The 19918-nt window shown below is 40.0% G+C and overlaps 1 protein-coding gene across 2 annotated transcripts in view; it reads left to right on the forward strand.

Annotated features, from left to right (window-relative positions):
• ADCY8 (adenylate cyclase 8) overlaps window positions 1-19918 on the forward strand; it is a 216352-nt gene that overhangs the window by 172135 nt on the left and 24299 nt on the right. For both annotated transcript variants that reach the window (XM_045560407.1, XM_045560408.1), the window contains 2 exons: window positions 6247-6419; window positions 14393-14471. In XM_045560407.1, coding sequence (XP_045416363.1) covers window positions 6247-6419; window positions 14393-14471 — 252 coding nt within the window. The remainder of the gene's footprint in view (window positions 1-6246; window positions 6420-14392; window positions 14472-19918) is intronic.

The following is a 19918-nucleotide window of genomic DNA, read 5'->3' on the forward strand; positions in this document are numbered from 1 at the left end:
TCCCCTCCCTGCCAAAAAAAGAAGAGAGAGAAAAGGAGACAGAAAAACTATTTAAAGAAATAATGGCCAAGATTTTTCCAAACTGGATGAAACCCATAAATTCACAGGTCCAAAACCTCAACAAACCCCAAGCACAAGAAACACTACACACACACACACACACACACACACACACACACACGTGCACATACACAAAGGCACATCATAATCAAATTGCTCAAAACCAGTAATGACAAATCTTAAATGTAGATTGGCTAGGGTGGGGGGAGAACATGTTGCGTACTAAAAAACAAAGATAAGAAGCACAGCAGATTTTTAAAAAATGCAACCATGGAAACCAGCATTTTCAATGAACCAAAGCACAGTAAGATTGTACCAGAACAAAACACATATGAAATGCTCCTTTCCTGTACCTAACACAACCCAGTAAATGACTTGGAGAGTGAGTCTAGTCTCAGCACCCTGTGGTGGCCCCCAGGTTTATGACACCCTCATCCCTCAACTATGTGGACAGTCCAGGCTGATGTTGTGGGACAAGCAGGACATCTTCTTTCACCTGTACACACTTCACGTTGCTGCTTACATCAAGAGTTAGAACTGCTAAGGTTCAGGTTTTGTGTAACTCAATGCATTTGGATCATTTCTGTAAACCACAGTGACTTTTGAAAATTCTTTGATTCCTTCCCTTCTTGTCCTGTGAGTTCAGGGTGCCATGGGATTTTGGCAAAAACCAAATGGGCACAATGTATGTGACTTGTATGGGTAGACGTTTAACTCCTTCTTCAGTTATCATTGTGTAAAATGATTCTTCTTCCTTCTCTTCTAAGAGGAAGATATGCACATATTGCCAAGGTAATTTATGGTACATTATAACAAGGTCCTAACATTGTTATGGTGCCTTCCAACCTGGTACAACTCTTGATGTATACTAGGTCCTCAGCAAACAATTATGAAATAATGAATGTATGATTTAGCCCATAAAATATTCATTTATGTAAACAGAATCAGATATTTTTCTCCTTAATACCTTTTCATCCCCTGGGATTCCAACTTTTTTCAGTACAGACTTAGAAGAAATTGCTTTGCTTGTGATTTCCCAAGCCAATGTGTCATCTGAGAGAAGAAAACCTTGATTGTTGAGAAATGGAAAAGTGTTAGATATAGTTCTCCTCTTCTGTAAAATGGGCATGAGAATAATACTCATTATTGGTTTATTTTAAGAATTAAATAAGATGAAGCATATAAAATCATTCATAGAGTACCTTACACATATTACATGCCCAATAAATGTTTAGTTATAATTATTACAGCTACCCTCCACCAGCTTCACCCCAGCGCAAAGGCATCCCCACCGCAGCCAGTTCTCCCTCCTCATCTTACTTGGAGTTCATCTAATGGAAGGATCTCATACCTCCACATCTTTAGCGTTTGTCCATCTTCTCCTACCCACATTTCATTCTACCTACTAAAATGTCTTTGACCTCTTTTTCCTAACTTGGGTACCAAAGTGCTGCTGCACATTGTAGCATCCAATTTTTTTTAATGGTCAAACCTGATGTGTCATTATCGGGTCTCTTATTCTCTTTCCCAAGGCACAAAAGGTGATGCACTTAGAATGCATGCCTTATCTGTTTCCTTTGTCAGAGATGGCTGGGAACTTTGCCCAGTACCTCACATTTCCCATACCAATCTTGGTATCTCTATTTTTTTCATTAATGGATCTAGGGAGAAACAGAGAATCCCATTATTATATAAGATGCAGAATTCTCAGGTGTACAAGGACTTACACAAAAACAGTGCATTTAACCTACCACTTGATTTGATATTGTATGTTAAAATAAAATTAAAGGATATTACAAAAGAAAATAATTAATTCAAAGGCCATGTCATATCTGTGTACATATTTTGCGTTGTTGTAATCATAGTTTATATATAATTTTATACTCTGCTTTACAATTTAAAATTATTTTGAAAACTTTTTCAATTTTTATTTTCTTAGTTGAAAACACTTTCTATACTGCCATTTAAATGCTTCTCTGAAAACCCTTGTAGATAGAGCTTTTTATTCTTTGGGCACATGTTTTTTCATTACTGTCTTCTAGTTCTCCTCCTCACATCCCCACAATTTCTGATCAATATTCTTATTTCTCTTCTTCCACAGCCTTCAAACAGGGTAGTCTCCCAATTTTGGTCTCTGTATCTTCTTTTTTTACTTGTACTCTGCTTGGGTGGTCTCTTCCACACCTGTGAGTTCAGCTGAACAGCACCAAATGTGCATCTCTAGAGTTTATCTGTCTTCCAAACCTCAGCCTTAGATCTGTAATTACTCACTAAATGTCCCTGCTGAATCACTCCTTCCATACCTAAAGCTTGAGAAGCCTAACTCTGAACTAATTGCCTCTCCTCCATACTTTTTTGTAGTTTTCTTTTTAGTTAATAAATTAATCCAATGTGGAAGCCTTAGCACTATCTCTGATTCCAGTCTTTTCTTTATCTTCACATAAAACTAGACCATGTTGTTCAACCTCTTGTCTTCTACTAAGTTTATTGACTAGGTCTTCTACGTTATCTTGAAGTCTTCAACTTTTCTCCCTTTATCACACCCATCCTATACTCCTCCTCACAACAATTTGCTTCTAAAGCACTGATCTAATGAATCCATTACAAGCACTAAACCCATGCAAGCCTCCTTGTGGACTGTAGAATAAAGTACAGATTTCTCAACAGGACATACAAGAGTTTTTACAATGTGGTTTTGCCTCTTATCTCTGTCCTACTACACCTACCAGCCCCTTACACCCAGGACCCACTAAAGGAATACTTTAGGAGCTGTGGGCCTTCTAACTTTCTGGTGTAATAAAAAAGAACAGAAAAATTGTTGCTTGACAGAAACTTAGTGATCGCATTGGGTTCACTTTCTTCCCAAGTTTTAAGAACCATGTAATTTATAAGTCCAGACCCAGCAAAGGAGAAATGTGTTCACAAAGCTTTCATAAAGCCATAATACTTCTGTAGTCTCCTGTTATTCTCTCATTTCTTGGTCCCACCCCCACTGTTCACTCAAGGTTTAAAAGGGATAGAAGAGATGCTCCTGCTGTTGTCCAGGGGCCTCAGTCTCTTTGATGTCCCACGGTTTATAGCACCTCCAGAAGGTTCACCTTTATGCTTGAAAGTAGAAGTTGCCTAAACCACAGGAGGCAGCAGGGGATTCCTTTCAAGAGAAGGGAGGGTGGAGCACAGTAACACAACTGATCCAGGCAACAAAAAGTACAAGTGCAAGTGTGTGATTGTATTTGCCTGTTATGCCGCCAGGAGCCTCAGTAGGGAAAGGAGGAGGGCAATACATTTGAAACTTTTCTGCTGCCTGTGCCACTAGTTTTTCTTATGAGTAGCTACATGATTTTCTAATATGATCTGTGGAATTAATTCTCCTGACACCTTGCCTCTTTACGACTTCACATTCATGTTATTCTCTCTTCCCAGAATGTTCTTCTCTTTCCATTTTCTGTCTTGTGAAATTCTCTCCATTCTCCATCCTTCAAGGTCCAGTTCAAACTCAACTCTCCTGTACAGCTGCCTCCAAATGTGGCTGGAGAATGCCCTGTACTCGTTCCTGCCTCTGTGTTTCCATTGCCTTTGGTCACATTGCAGGCAGAGCACTTTCCACACTGATTACTGTTGGCGTTTTCATACCTGCTTCACATTTTAAACCAAGATTTTCTTTAGGCCTGGGCCATCTCTCATTCCCCTTTGAATTTCCAGTGCCTAGCACCATGCCTTGACTACAATAGGCACTCAATAAATGCTTATTACATTTTTAAAGTTTAACTAGTGTAACTCCATAAGTTTTGGCTCCAAGAGCACAATGGCTTTTGGTTTAACACATGATTCATAATTTGCATTGGCCAAGCTGTGTACAACCCAACAATGAATCAGGACCTCTCAGATCTATTCCTCTTTCCTTTGGCCTTTGATAAGATTGACAGTCTTGGAAGTTTCTCTGGGTAGAGAAAATAGACTCTGGAGAATGAACTTCTTATCTCCTGGTCACTTCACACACAGCTCCCTGCACAGAGGTATCAAGATGAGGTACCAAAAAATCTTCCCCAAGGGAAGACCTTAAAGGGCAGTTGAAGAAAACTTATCATCCCATTTGAGACAAGAACATAATTGGATTTATTAGAAAAGGAAGAGACAAAACTAAAGGATGCACCAGAAACTGAGGTTCTTCAGGGCAGGAACGATGCCATATTCATTTCTGAGTTCAGCCTGTGCAACACAAGGCACAGGGCCTTTGTCCTCAGTGGGAGCACAGTCAGGGAATTAGTGACATTTGTTGATGTCGATGTTTGTTGAAAGGATACATGAATGAGTCAGCTTGGCTTAAGAAATCAGTAAACAAGTCTTCAGTGGTTGCTCAGGAATTTTTGGAAATTCTTATCCATCTTTCCTGCCCATACAGAAATTGTCTCTCAATGTAATAGGATGAGGAGACAACAAGTTGTTACAAACAGCCATGTAACACAAGCCTGGAAGGGCCTTTAGAAATTATCAACCTCAGCATCTCCATGCGAGTCACATTGACACAGACTGATTGTATTCAGGTGACCTAGATGCCACTTTCTAACTGAGAGATCTTGAACAATTTATTTAAGCCCTATGAGCCTCAGTTTCTGAACCTATAAAATGGGAATTATGATTCTCATCTTGACCAGTTATTTTTAATATAATAAGAGAAAATGTATATAGAGGTCAAAGTACTGCCACAAAATGAGTCTTTGATAATGTAAGTTTTATTGTTTTTTCCCCATTAGTCAGAATCTGATCCCACCATCCAGAATAATATGTCAGGATACTTCTGTAAGGGAAATAGACCAAGGAACTTCCCACAGAAGGCTGGAATGTGACTGGGCAGACTGACACCAAGGGCTACTCCAGTATTGCAGCTCCCGGGTGATTCCAAATTAGCAATTTGAACAGCTATTTCTAGTACAGGGTGATAGATGTTATGCCAGCCTACGCAGGGTGCTATGGAGGAATGAGGTGGATCCAAAAGCACCTGGAGATAACCAGGAAGGCTTCTCAGTGGAAAGGACATTTGAGATGACGTGTGTCAAAGAAGTAAGGCCTAACACATGGATGAGGGTTGAGCAACAGGGCCCTGGGGTGTGGGAGAAGGGTTTAGAGAGTGGAGGGAAAGCTGATGTATGAAGACTTTGTGAGCTTTGCTATTCAGAAGAGGGAACACAATTTGAGGGAGTGGAGAGCTGTGAAAGGACTTCAAGTTAAGAAGTGATGTGATCAGATCTGTCCTTTAGAAATATTGGGTGGACAGTCTTTAGATAGGCACCTAACTAAAGAGAATAAAAACTACAATTCTTAGTCTCCCTTGTAGCAAGTATGAAATGTGTGACTAAATCTTGGCCAATGGAATGTAAACAGATATTGCATACAACCTGTAGGTTGTACAATTAAAGGGAAAAGGCATTCCCTCCATTTCCCTTCTCTCTTTACCACTGGCTGGAATGCAGATGTGATGGCAGGAGCTAAAGCTTTGATCTTAGTTCATGAGGTTGAAGAATTGCCTCTTCAACAAGGAACATGATAGGTGGAATCCAGTTCCCCAAACACCAAAGAGCTGTCACATCAGCCTTTGATTGCTTAGCTTATTTGGTTAAGTGAAGAAAAAAAGTCTCTCACTTTAAGCCCCTGCTACTTTGTGGTTTAACACAGCAGGCAAGTCTATATCTTAATAAAGGAACTCATTATTTTCAAAAAAAAAGAAATTTTTGGTGGAGAACAATAGTTTGTGTGGGTGGGAGGTGGGGCCCCACCGCGGGCAGAGCTGCCAGAAGACTGTTCCAGAGCTGTTGCTGAGAACTAAGATAGAAAACAAGGTGGAAGGAAAAAGCTGGCTGAAGGTGAAATCTATTAAGGAAGTAGCATCTACTGACTTGGGGTGGCCTGATGTGGAGTGTGGGGAAGAGGAAGGTGACAAAGGTGACAGCAAGGTTTTTGGCTTGAGAAGTGGTGTGAGTGGCGATGCCATTCACAGAAACCGGGAGCATAGGTTGGGGTAGGAGAATGAAGCTTGATTTGGGACCTACTGAGTTTCAGGAGGCCCTGAGACCTCCAGATGGAAATGCTGAACATTTGTACAGCTGTAAGACCTCCTGCCATCCGCGACTAGGAGAGGGAAGCTGTCGCGCCCCGTTGCATCTGACCACCCGCACTCTCTGTTTCCAGTACTTCGTCTTCACGGGGGTGCTGGCCATGGTGACCTGTGCGGTGTTCCTCCGGCTCAACTCCGTCCTGAAGCTGGCTGTGCTGCTGATTATGATCGCCATCTACGCCCTGCTGACTGAGACGGTCTATGCGGGTCTCTTCCTGCGCTACGACAACCTGAACCACAGTGGAGAGTAAGTGCCCGCCATTGTGAGTTCAAAACGTGCTCGCCTGGGAAAATGACTGAGGTAGAATTATTGAAACATGGGAACTCACTGGATATAGACTTAGATCTCAGCTCAGGCATTCTCTAGCTCACAAGTCTAGGCAAAATCCCCACTTTTCAGCTGTATCATTTATCTGACTTACAGATTAATTCATCAAAGTTGGGACTAGATAGCAGCTAAATAGCTCAGGTCTCCTGCAAACCTACTAATGTATGATTTCTTTGACTTTAGTGGCTCCAGCACTTGTAGGGTCTGATTATAGTTTGGCTGTGGCAACATTAATACTAGCAGCCACTGTGTAGTAAGCACTTACACTCTGTGCATCATACAGTTGGCCCTTTGTAGTCACAGGTTCTGCGTTGTGGATTCAACCAATTGCAGATCAAAAATATTTGGGAAGAAAATTAAAAATACCAATAGAACAATAAAAATAATATAAATAAAAAACAATAGACTATAACAACTATTTACATAACATTACGTTGTATTGGGTATTATAACTAATCTAGAGATGATTTAAAGTATACAGGAGGATATACCTAGGTTATATGCAAGTACTATGACATTTCCTATGAGGGACTTGAGCATCCATGGAGTTTGGTATCCACGGGGTGAATACCAGGGAATTAATGTATTGTTTCTTAAACATAGAGAAGTACAAGAAAGAATATCTTAGCCTGATTCCTTAGAGAAAAGAGCCTGAGGCAAGGCTAATGCAACCCCAGGGCAGTGAAAGTGAGACAAAAGGGAAGTGAGGAAGAAAGGATGGGAGGTAAATGCAAGCGAATGCCATGTTATGGTGGCAACATCAGTGGCGAAGAAATTCAGTTAGTACCTTGGAAGATCGACCCACTGAGCCCATTGAAATGTGTCTGGATGGTCTGAAAGGTGGGAAAGAGTGTCTCAGAACAGAGGAAGCCAGAGGAGTGTGTCTGCTGGCTCCTTTCCTCTTTCTTTTGTTGGTCATAGCTCCGCTTTGGATGTATTTTCCTGGTGATATCACTTGGTCCCTTACACAGCCACTGGGGTAAACAGGCCCCACGGGAAGTGGGGAAAGGAGCAGACATTGAGTAAACACTGGGCTGATTGGCCTCAGGTGTAGGGAACACACGGGTCTAGCTGAGGCTGGGATGAGTGGCCAACAGTCTGAGGAAAAGATAAAGCCGAGATAATGCGAGAAGCCCCAGAAAACATGCCTGAAACTAATAATATCGACATCTACGAACCAACCCCTAGAAATAAACAATGCTAACAATTAGTCATATTTATTTATGCATTTTTAAAAGGATAAAGTATTTCTGATGTTGAAATTCTCTTCTCGTGTTATTTTGTCTCCCAAAAACCAACTTCTAATGCACTTAATATATATCCTTCCCGTCCATATTATTTACATATATATGTTATGTGTATGTCTATATGTATTTAGTTATGTGTGTGTCTATGTGTATTTAGCTATGTCTGTGTCTATAAATTACTTATAATGTCATGCAATAAGTTGATATCTATGCATCTAATTCATTTAAGCTGTTATCTGTATATATTATATAACATGAACATACAAAAATATATTTATCCTTTGACCTACTAATAGACATTTAGGCTGTTACCAGTTTCCCTATTATAAAAAATGTTTCAGTGACCATCACTGAACATGTCTCCTGGGGCTTATATGTAAAAGCACACTTGCTGGATTGTAGGGTATCTGCATTTTCCACTTTTTAAAATATTGCCAAATTGCTCTCCAACATGATTGGAACAATTTCCCTCCTCCAAGCAGTAGTCCTGTTGCTGTTCATTCTCACCCACACCATTGTTAGATGTTTAAATGTTTGCTTGGTTATGGGAGTACCTTTTATCTCGCCATTTTCATTTGCAGTTCTCTGATTATGAGTAAATTCATGCATCTTTTTGTTTGTTTATTGGCCATTTGCATTTCCTTTTATGTAAATTGCCAGGTCATATCCTTTGACCAGTTTTCTACTGGGTTTTTCATCTTTTTCTTACTGAATTTGTTCTTTTTGGTTTTAATTAACAAATAAAAATTGTATATATTTATGGCATGCAATATGATATTTTGATATATGTACACATTGTGGAAGGGTTAAATCAAGCTAATTAACATATGCATTACCTCACCTTTTTTTTGTGGTGAGAGCACATAAAATCTACTCTCTTAGCAATTTTCTAGTATATAATACATTGTTATTAACTATAGTCACTATGTTGTCTGATAGAGTTCTTGAACTTACTCCCTTATCTAACTGAAATTTTGTATGCTTCAACTAACATCTCTCCAATCTCCACCCACCTCTCCCTATCCCCCAATAACTACCATTCTACTCTCTGCTTTTATGAATTCAACATTTTTAGATTCCACATATAAGTAAGAACATACACTATCTCTCTGTGCCTGGCTTATTTCACTTAACATAATGTCCTCCAGGTACATTCATGTGGTGGTAATTGACAGAGGTCCTTCTCTTTCAAGGCTGAATAGTATTTCACGGTGTGTATGTATACTACATTTTCCTCATCCATTCACTCATTGATGGACACTTAGGTTCATCTATTTTCATTGCAGCATTATTCACAGTAGCCAGGATATAGCAGTTCTTTATAAATTTTAGATACTTAACATCTGTACCCTTTGTGTTACAGTCATTAATTCCCATGTCTCCCTCTCCCATTAGAATTGGAGCTTTTGAAGGCAAAGACCATTATTTATGTTCATATTTTAAGAACTTAGAGTATCTGGCAGTAGGTATCCAATTAAATATTTGTGGAATGAAATAGTAAATGAATGAGTGGCTGAAAAAAGTATTAGCTCATTTGGAATCATATTACACCATTGATTGACAGAGAGGCAATTATCATCTACAACTCCGAAGATATTTTTTTCTCACCATTGGCCTTAGAATGTTTGCTCCCCATCTTACAAGCACAATTTGCCTTTGACCTACGGGTCATACTTCACATTTAATGTGATTCCATTTGGTCAAGCTTTCTAGCTTGTTCTAAAATGTTTACTATTTTTATCCTCTCATAGTTTTTATTAGCTATGCCTCCTAACTGATAATCAGAAGATGCTATTTCTACACCACCTGTACCTTAAAGAGTAGAATTGTGGCTACTAGAGGCTGGGAAGGGTAGCAGGGAGGGGAATAGGGAGAGGTTGGTTAATGGATACAAGATCACAGCTAGATAGGGGGATTAAGTTCTAGTGTTATATAGCACTGCAGGGTGACTATAGCTAACAATTTATTGTATATTTTTAAAGAGCTAGAAGAGAGTATTTTGAATTATCCCAACACAAAGAAATGATAAATGTTTGAAGTGATAGATATGCTAATTACCCTGATTTGATCATTGCACATTGTATTCTTATATTGAAATATCACTCTGCACCCCCTAAATATGTACAATTATTACATGTCAATTAAAAATAAAAAGAATCAGGAAGGCTTTGAGATGCACAAAAGAGTTTTAACCAAAGGCAAGATTGGGGTATTTTGAAAGAACACACTGTCTACTGTCAATAAAAGTTTAGAGGGTGACAAGAATGGATGCAGGGAGACCAGTTGGGAGGCAATTGTAACAGCAGCTTCATGCACATTTGACCTGTGCATTCGCACAGGGTCCTACACTCAGAAGGGCCCGGTTCTTGGTTTAATGCTTTGCTGCCACCATCTTGAAATTCTTCATGATTTTCATCAGGAATCCCCCTGCATTTTTATTTTGCACTGAGCCCATAAATTATGGAGCCATTTCTGGCTATTGCATTGTCCACATGAGAGATCATGGTAGATAGGAGGAGTGAACAACCAGGGAATAATTTACATGTAGTGTCAGAGCCAAATAGCATTTGTCCAACATCACATAACATTCACCCATGGATGTGAAACCATTCAATATACATTACACCCTCTTCTATGGACTTTTACTACAGATTCACAGGTGGATCCACAGATGGGGGGTTGAATGCACAATAGTGAAAACTCTAAATTTGGTGGCTGAGATGTGAGTTCTCATCCTAGCTGTGACACAAATTAGCTGTGTGACCTTGGACAAGTGACTTCTCCTCTTTGGGCCTCAGTCTCCTACCTGAAAAATAAAAGGCTTCAAGGGATATTATATTGTGTATTGTACATATAATATGGAATAGAATGGATCTACCAGATGCACATTGTAAACTATTTAATTACATAGAATTATTCTGATAATTTATACTAAATGCAAAAGTAGCTTGCAAAACAGTATTAATCATATACATCTAAATTTGTAAACATATTTTTGCGTGGGGGAAAAGGAAATGACATTTAGTTGACTCCAAAACTTTAAACATTGTTTTCTCCGGGTGGCAGGCTTGAGGACGATTTTTATTTTCATATTTGTGAATTTGTATTAGTTTCCAAATTCACTATAACTAGCATACATATTCCTATAATGAGTATCACTCAAATTAAATATTAATTTTTATGATACATTAGATAAGATTATCCCTAAAGATTGTTATAGCCCTAAGAATTACATTATTCTGCATGTGTTTTCACTTAACAATATTCTTTTCTATTAGCATAGGGAGATGGTAACATTAATTCAGTGATTATATTAATACAAATGAATCAGCTCAAAATGTCCTTCGTTTTAAGTCCCTGACACCCAATATCAAGCAAAGTATTATAATACAGTACCAATTTGAGCCATTTGGCTCTCTTCAGAAGTTCTTTAAAGAATTGTAAAAGCTACAAAAAAAAATACCTTCTAAATTCAAACCACAATTCTTTTTGGATGTTCCTCAGCCTGACTGACTTACTATGCATATTCTGCAGTCTCTGCTCAGGCTATTTTTTTCCATATAAAAAACAGTTAAAGACACAAAGATTGTTCATAATTTTCTTTTACTTTTTCTTCTAAGTTTGGTCTAGTCATCTTTCTATTTTTGGTCAATCACTGCTTTCAAAATGATTCAAGAATCATTTTGTTTTCTCTTGAAAGTGTGTTTCAAATGATAAATTGCTGAGCTTTAAAAAAAAAAAAAAAAGTCTTCTGTATCACAAAGAAAAGGATATCAAAAGTGCCAGGCAGAGCAGGAGTTTGGGATGAACTAATGAGGAGGAGCTAAACATAGGACATCTCTCATTCAGACTAAGCAATGTGAGCAAGTGATTTTTTTTAAAGCACTGCCACCATGAGCAAGATTATGTGCTGAGTGCTTGACAGGTGGTGAGAGAGAAACATGGGCCGGGTGCTGTGCCAAGCATGTTGCCACAATTCACTCCTTTAATCCTCACAAGTATGGAGGTAAATGCTATTAGAGTCATTCACAGGTGAATAAACTGAGGCTCAGAGATATTAAATGACTTGTCCAAGGTCAAACAACCGGTCCATAGCAGAGCTGAGACTGGAACCTGTATCTACGTGAGTCCAGAGCTCATGACTTTAGTCTTTTTTTCAGGTGTCCACAAACTTCAGGGGCTAGAGAATTAAATGACATGAAGGAATGAAAAGGTGGTACTGGAATGTGTCTATACTCCAAAAACAAGCACAATGGTGACTGTGAATGAATGAATGAATGAACAGATGGATGAATCCTCATCCCTGAAATGCAAGGGTGACAATATGTGGCTCATGGTCTGACCCTCTTCACTTCAGCACTCGTGGGGGACAGCTGATCCAATAGACCAGAGCACTCTCTCCTACTGAGTCTGTGAATGACATCAAACATGATGTGTGACATTTACTTACCATCCCTGCACTAGAGACTCATAAACCAGCTAGCTAAGCAAAACATGTCTTCTACCTATAGAACCCTCCCTCCTATAGGAGGGTTCTTTTCCTCCTGAAGTCTTATCGCCTTTTAAGATTCAGCTCTTGAGTCTTCCCTTAACACCCAGCTTGGGTTACTTTCTTTTCCCATGTATTCCCATGGCAACAAGGAAGTATCCTTTCCATGGAGTGTATTATATTATAAAATTATCTATATAGTTGATTCTTTCTCTTACTGGAATGTTTTGAGAGCAAAAACAATGTGCCTTCTTCATCTTTATATCCCTGCATTTGCCTGGCACACAGTAGATGCTCAATAATTATGTGTTTTTCTGAGGCTGTAGAAACATAATAATGAGTATCATCTATTATTAGCATCTTATCTCCAAGGGAAAGCAGATGGAACTAAGAATTCTCAAATCTGAATCTTGTTCCAGCCCACAGCGTTCTTTGGTCCTCTTGGTCCCGTATGCACAATACATCAGTGAGAGAATGTACATTTCCATTCCTAAGTCCCTGTTCTCTCCTGGTGAGCTGGAATGGGCCTGGCCAAGCACTGGCTGGGAAGATCTTTTAGTATAAATCTAGATGAAAAGCTGGTCTTGGCGGGTGGCTTCAGGCCCTCATTTCCCTGAGCCCCTGGGCTGCTCCTGCTGGTGTCCAGGAAGAAGAGAAAAGGGAAGCTTGAGATTGCCTTGGGGCAGCCATCGTGATGCCCACTCTACTCCTCCCTCTAGACACAGCATCTCATCCATGATGGCCCCATTGTCTCCGTGAGCCCCATCAGAGTTACTTCTGAGTGAGTTCTGAGTATATGTGTGCTTGTGGTTGGAAAGGGATCAAACAAGGGAGTGACATGATCTGGTTTTAGTGATAAACAATATTCTGGCAACTATGTAAGAAAGAGTCATGTCTGGAGACTGCTGGAGATCATGGTGGTTGTGCAGGTGGTAGAGGAGGAAAAGAGAGAAGTTGGGGACGAGAGATATATTTTGGTGGTAGAGGGGACAGGATCAGGGGGCAGTGAGGACCAACTCCTAGTTTTGTTTTTGCTTTTGGCTCGAGCACCTGGGTAAACGGATGGGGGAACGTTGCCTGCAATGGAGGAATTTGAGGGAAATAGAACACAAGGAGATGTAAGGCAAGACATGACATCCATAGAGATTATTTGTACCTGTGCATTTTCACTTTGGGGTTTCATCATTACAGCCTGTTGAGGGGACAGTTTATTTCTATGTTACCCGTGTCCACATTCCAAGTCCAATGTTGCTTCCTCCAGACCCTTTGCCTTCTGGCCCAGCTTGTCCTGAGAAAAGCTTCATGCTGGGCCAAAATGAAACAGAAAGCATTCAGAATAAAACGAGGGGTTCCTGACTTTCTTCTGAATTCCTTTAAAGGCTGAAAGTCATGTCACTGCTTAAGTATATCCTTACCACTGACCATCATTAACTGCCTTTCAGCTTAGTCTCCTGGAGCGCCCAGGGCAGCCCAGGTCAGGAACACCCGGCTTGTGCCCTCACAAGGACTGAGCATTGACAGTTGAAGGTTCACTCCAGGAAGAGATGGCATGAAGAAAACAAAGGCTTTATCAAAAGATATAAGAATTAAAATGGAGAAGGCAACATTCCCCAACTTATAGAATTGATATAAAGATTAAAAAAACCGATATAAGAACTAAACCAGTGTTTAACTCTTAGAATTAATATAAGAATCTAAGCATGAAAGCACTTAGAATAGACTGCCACATGGCAAACATTATATACCGGTCTCTTAAATAGGATAATATCTTAAAAAGTAGAGAGAAGGGACACTTGTCTTCACGTGGATTTTGTAATGGGAAAGTATAAAGGCTCTCTAAAATCTTGAAAAAGTGCTCTGCAAATAGAAGGCACTATTATCAACGTGAGTGCATCATCTAGATGCTAGACTCTAGAATCACTTTTGCCATGTATGTCCTAGATGACCCCATACCTTTGGGAGTCAACTGATTTCTGAATTCGCTGATGTGCAAACCCTCATAACAGCCCCTATCTCATAGCGGGTGTTCAAAAAATCCTTGTTTCTTTCTTTTGATACCACTCCTTTCTGAACCTCAGTTTCCTAGAGAGTCTCCTTGAAGTCCCTCCATGGTTATTAGTAACTGTGCCACCATTTTGCCTTTCTTCTTCCAACAGGGATTTCCTGGGGACCAAGGAGGCGTCGCTGCTGCTGATGGCAATGTTCCTCCTTGCTGTATTCTACCATGGACAGCAGGTAATATGCCATTGTGCTCTAGCTACTCCTGGTTAGCTAGTATTTTCTGTTGCCATAAAACTGGCCTGAAAAGCCTCCACCGCTCTTTGCAGCAAATGAGAATTAGCCGCTTGCAGGAAGTTGTGACTCTTAATGAATCAATTCCTAATAAAGACCACTTAATGAAAATCTAAGCCGGAGAAGATGATTTGGTCAGCAATGTGGTTTTAATCCCCTTTAGGTACATCTCTTTGAAAAAAAAATTGTCCTAATAAAAGAGCTTTTGACTTCTTCCTGAGGCAAACTGGGATTCCTCCCAATTCTGCTGCTTGGATAAAATTATTACTATAGAAGTTGTGTGCCGTATTAGGTAAACATTCAGGTCTGAGGGTCAGCTGAGCCTGTGTTCTAATCCCAGCTCTTGCTCTCAGCAGTGCATGGCCTTGGTCTGCTACTTGTCTGCCTGAGCCTCAGTTTCCTCAACTCCAAAACAAAGTAGTAGCTGTTTTGAGGAATCGTTTGTGTGCTGCCTTGCAAGTGTACAGGAAGAGCCTCATTACTGATTTGTCCTGATTAGATAAAATTCCTACCATGTCGATTTCACTTTCTATGAGCCCCTACTCTGCCAGGATCTGTAAAGGGCATTGTGGACTGGACTGTACAAAATCCCATCCCTCGTCCAGTCTTCTGAAGGAGACTGGACCCTAAATAATGCAAAAGTGCTACATATGGTGCAGACTCGTCAAGGGAGTCGGAAAAGGGAAATTATTCTGCATGGGAGCATCATGGCAGGCATCACCAAAAAGGTATTTCCTGCTCTCAAAGATCAGTAGGGCTCCTTCAGGTGGACTCCAGCGCATGAATGCTCATCACCTGGGGAGATTTTCACCCCCTGGTAGAAACCAGGGCCCTGCTAGCCTCACTGATCTGCTCTGGATCCCAGTCTATCGTTCTTTGGTCTGTGTGTACTTCAAAAAGCATAACCAGAAAAGGAGGAAAGCAAAACAAGAAGATCGTCAGCCAGAGCAGAAATAGAAACATATCGCTAGAAGTCACCATGGAAACAGGGAGGTAACGAACCCTGGGAAAACAGGGATAAAACAGCCAAAAACCCCAAGAATTTAGAGATGCATGAAGTTATTTGTAATAAAGGATGGTAAAATGTAGTCAATAAAAAACCGAACTAGGTAATACAAAAACTTGGCAAGTGAAAGAAATGGGCAAGAGTTAATGTTTGTTGAGTTCCTACTGTGTGCCTAGCACTTTCCCTCTATTATCTCATTTAATCCTATCAACAATCCAGAATAATGGGAGTTGTTATCATTCCTGTTTTACAGATGATGAAAGTAAGGCTCCTCAGCTAGTAAGTGGGAGAACTAGAATTCAAATCCAGTTCTGTCTCCAAAGCCCCTCCTTGTTACCTCACTAGACTGCAGCAGAACAAAGCTGTTGTCTGCACACCAACACGATGGCCCAAGGCATTCAGTCCTGCAGCGTGGCTTTGACTTGTTCTTACATTTTGGCTGAATTTCTGATTAAACAAAAAGCCAAATGTCAAAATGTAGTTATTTTCAGAATGCTGTGTTTAGGTCTTTCTGGCTATCTGTGAGGACGGGGGTCTTGTCTTCCTGTCTTGATGACTTCCATTTATAGAAGAGAACTCCTTAGTCTGACATGCATATGACAGTCCATTTGAGAGCTGTGACGACAAAATCAGACAGGGCCATCTTATAGCAAAACATATGCTCATTCCATCACACAGGTTTTAAACTGACAAGTGAGAAATCCTCAGAAACAGATGGAAGAACAAATTCAGGGTGAAGGTCCTCATTCCATAATAAGAAGGATGTTTCTGTCTCCTCTGTCACATTAAGGAATCACATTGTGCCTTGTCAGTGTCCCCTTCCTCAAGTGGTACCCTTTTAATATTCTGATTCAATTTATCCTGTTTTCTATGAGTCCTGGGAAAGTAGATAACCTAATTGTGTTAAGGTTATGTGTAAAGTAAGAGTATGTTAGTGCTTAGTGAGAGTCTGAGCTATTGGGCTTAAATGACATCTAATATTTTTCCTTTCTAACAGTCAAAGGATTTGAAATGACATAATCACATCCCATAAGTATAGCAGTTACAAGTATAGGCTTTGGAATTGGGCAGATAGTATTCAGACCCCAGCTCGGCCACTTAGTAATGTGACCTTCAACAGTTTACTTAATTTTTCTGAGTCGCGGTTGCCTTATCTGTTAAACGGATATGATAGTAACAGGTTCTACTTCATAGGGTTGTTATAGTGTTATACAAGAACATAACTGTAATATATTTATACCAGTAGCTTTTATGTATAATAAGTGATCAAAATTATTAGCTATTAATATTTGACTTTAAAAATAAACCTATGACACAAACAAGGCAAGTATAGTTATCCATCTAGTCCCAAGACAGGAGCAGAAACTCGAGTTCCTGAGGTCACAAAGTAAGAAAAGCCAGACTGAAGCGGAAATGGTCTGACTCCTAGTCCCAGTCTGTTTCCTCCATGTGCCAATGTCTCCCTGTGCTAGAGGCAGCTTTCTGAAGGATTGCACCACTTCAGGTGTCTCCTATATATAGCATCCTTCAGGGTCCTATTCATCCCGGATCAAGCCTTCCCACTCCTGGGCTTGCTAACTGCTTCCACTAGTTTCCCTTTGTGACTCAGCAGCCCTCTATTTTTAATAAAGGCTGAATAATGCCCATTGATGCCTGGTACACAGAAGCATCCAGAGAGAGCATGTATAATTATACATCTCCAGAGTGACGGAGGCGGTCATGTAACTCAATTATTGGGAAATATCGTTTTTGCACATATGTGGAAGCAATATGCCAAACACTCCCTCCTCCAAGACAGGTGACCATTCTGAACATTGGACAGGTGCCTCCCACCTCCTGCCTGATTCAGTCGCAGCCATGGAAGTTTGGGCTTTGCCTTGGCGTCTCCATTTATAGCAGAGGGAGCCACACTTCTGCATGGGGACAGAGATTAATGGGGTCATGTCTCCAGTCACTTACGTCCAGGTCTGACAAAGACAGGTAACTGGGATCATGTGGCTCAGAAGGAAAGACCCAAGTCTTGGTGCCAAATATTCTTGCTTGAGTCCCAGCAATTCCATTTTGAGAATGGGTGACCTTGAGAGAGTCAATCTCCCAGAGCTGTCATTTCTTTACCCATAAAGTGAAAAGAGTAATAGTTATCTGTCAAGAGGTGGAGAACAGCTGAATAAGATCATGTATATATAGTGTAGGGTTTAAGAGTCACGGCTTAAAGTCAAATGTCCTGGGTTCAAAGCCAGCCTCTATTTGTGAGACCTTAGGAAATCAATTTCACCTTACTGTGCCTCCATTCCCTCACTCGTGAAATAGGGGTAATAAAGCACCTACCTTGTTGAATAGTATGATTACATGAGCTTAAATACATATTAAACACTTAGAACAGTGTCTGGTCCAAGGCAAAAGCTTAGTAAGCATTAGCTATCACTAGGTGAATACCCTCACAAATAACATGAGCAACATATATTTGTTCCCTTAGTAGTCTTCTCATATTGCCAGTTCCTTAATGGTTTGATAAAAATCAAGAAAGAGAGCACACTTCCAATTCAGTTGACATTTCTTGAGCAAATGCTGAAGAATTTTTACTTTTAAAAAATCAATGTCCAAGGCCGGGCATGGTGTCTCACACCTGTAATCCTAGCACTCTGAGAGGCCAAGGTGGGTGGATCGCTCGAGGTCAGGAGTTCGAGACCAGCCTGAGCAAGAGCGAGACCCCGTCTCTACTAAAAAAAATAGGAAGAAATTAGCTGGACAACTAAAAATATATATAGAAAAAATTAGCCGGGCATGGTGGCGCATGCCTGTAGTCCCAGCTACTCAGGAGGCTGAGGCAGGAGGATCACTTAAGCCTAGGAGATTGAGGTTGCTGTGAGCTAGGCTGACGGCACGGCACTCTAGCCCAGGCAACAGAGCAAGACTCTGTCTCAAAAAAAAAAAAAAAAATTAATGTCCATATCTGCACTGGCCACACTGTGCTGAAATGATCTCTTTCCTTTTGGTGCCCTCCTGCCACCATTCCACTATGGGTAAATCAGAGGCAGGGACTGAGGTCCACATATCTTCCTATGCCCAGCACGTAACATGTAGTGGGTGTGATAGATTTTCAGTATACTGAAGAGGAAAGCTTTCCTTATGTGGAGGGTTAATAATATGTGGTGCCTGCCTTCTTGAGATTTGCTTTGCCAAGAGGCTGGACTGCACTTGGACTGGATCATCTCTTTATGGGTATGTCTTAGGTGCAGTTAGCTATAGTCACCAGGCCAAAAAGTAAACTGTGTTCTTGTCTTGCAACTGGAAAATTCTTGCTTAAGTCAACTCCAGCCCTTCAGATTTCTCTACACATGTTTCTGAGTTGAATTCAATTAGATGAGGGTAATTCAACAGGAGAAAAATTAAAAATTATCTCATGCTTCAACCACGCTTGCATTTTAAACGGGGGAAATATTTTATTTGGAAATAGTTGTGAACAAAAGAAAAATACTGTCCTGCAACTTGACAAATCAAAACTTGATGCTCTCGAATCTAGAGGGGGAAAAAAACAGCTTTGATCTGACTTCATCTACAAATGACTTAAATTATAAGAATACCTTATAAATCTACATTTGACATTCCACAGTGCTTTTGTACATCATGTCCCTTGATCCGTATAATAGATCCTTATAATAATCCATATCTCTTGAATTAGACATGATGGAGGGCAATTATCCTTAGTTTTGAGGAGGGGAACCGAAATATAAGTTAAATGACGCTCCCAAGACCACACAGCAACTTGGTAAAAGAGTCAGGACTAGCATTCTTTTATACAATCTGCTGCCTCCTCTCATACTTTTTTTTAAATTTTTCCTTATGGAAAATTTCAAACACATGCAAAAGTAGATGAAATAGTACAATGAATTCACAGCTTCAACAATCATCAACTCAAGCCCAGTCTTGTTTCATCCATATCCCTATATTTCCCCCCAATTATTTTGAAGCAAATCCCAAGCATCCTATCATTTTACCTGTCTATCCTACAATATGCATATAAAATATATAGGATTTTTAACCTAATTACAATACCATTAGCATACCTTTAAAAAGAAAACAGTAATTCATTAATATTATCAAACCCTTAGGCAGTGTTTCCATTTCTCAATTAGCTTAGAATTGTATTTTCTAAGTTTGTTTGTTTGAATTGGGATCTAGATAAAGTCTACATATTGCCATTGGTCGACATGTCTCTTAAGTCTTTTTTAAATCTATAGGATCACCCTTCATCTTTTTTGTTCCTTGTAATATTTTATGAGAGCCATCTGACTTCTACAAAGTCTCCCAGTCTAGAGTTTCATGATCACATTCTCTATGGCTATTTAACATATTCCTCTGTCCTTTTTTTCCTGTATTCATA

The sequence above is a fragment of the Lemur catta genome, chromosome 9 (assembly GCF_020740605.2).
Source record: "Lemur catta isolate mLemCat1 chromosome 9, mLemCat1.pri, whole genome shotgun sequence".
Taxonomy (NCBI): domain Eukaryota; kingdom Metazoa; phylum Chordata; class Mammalia; order Primates; family Lemuridae; genus Lemur; species Lemur catta.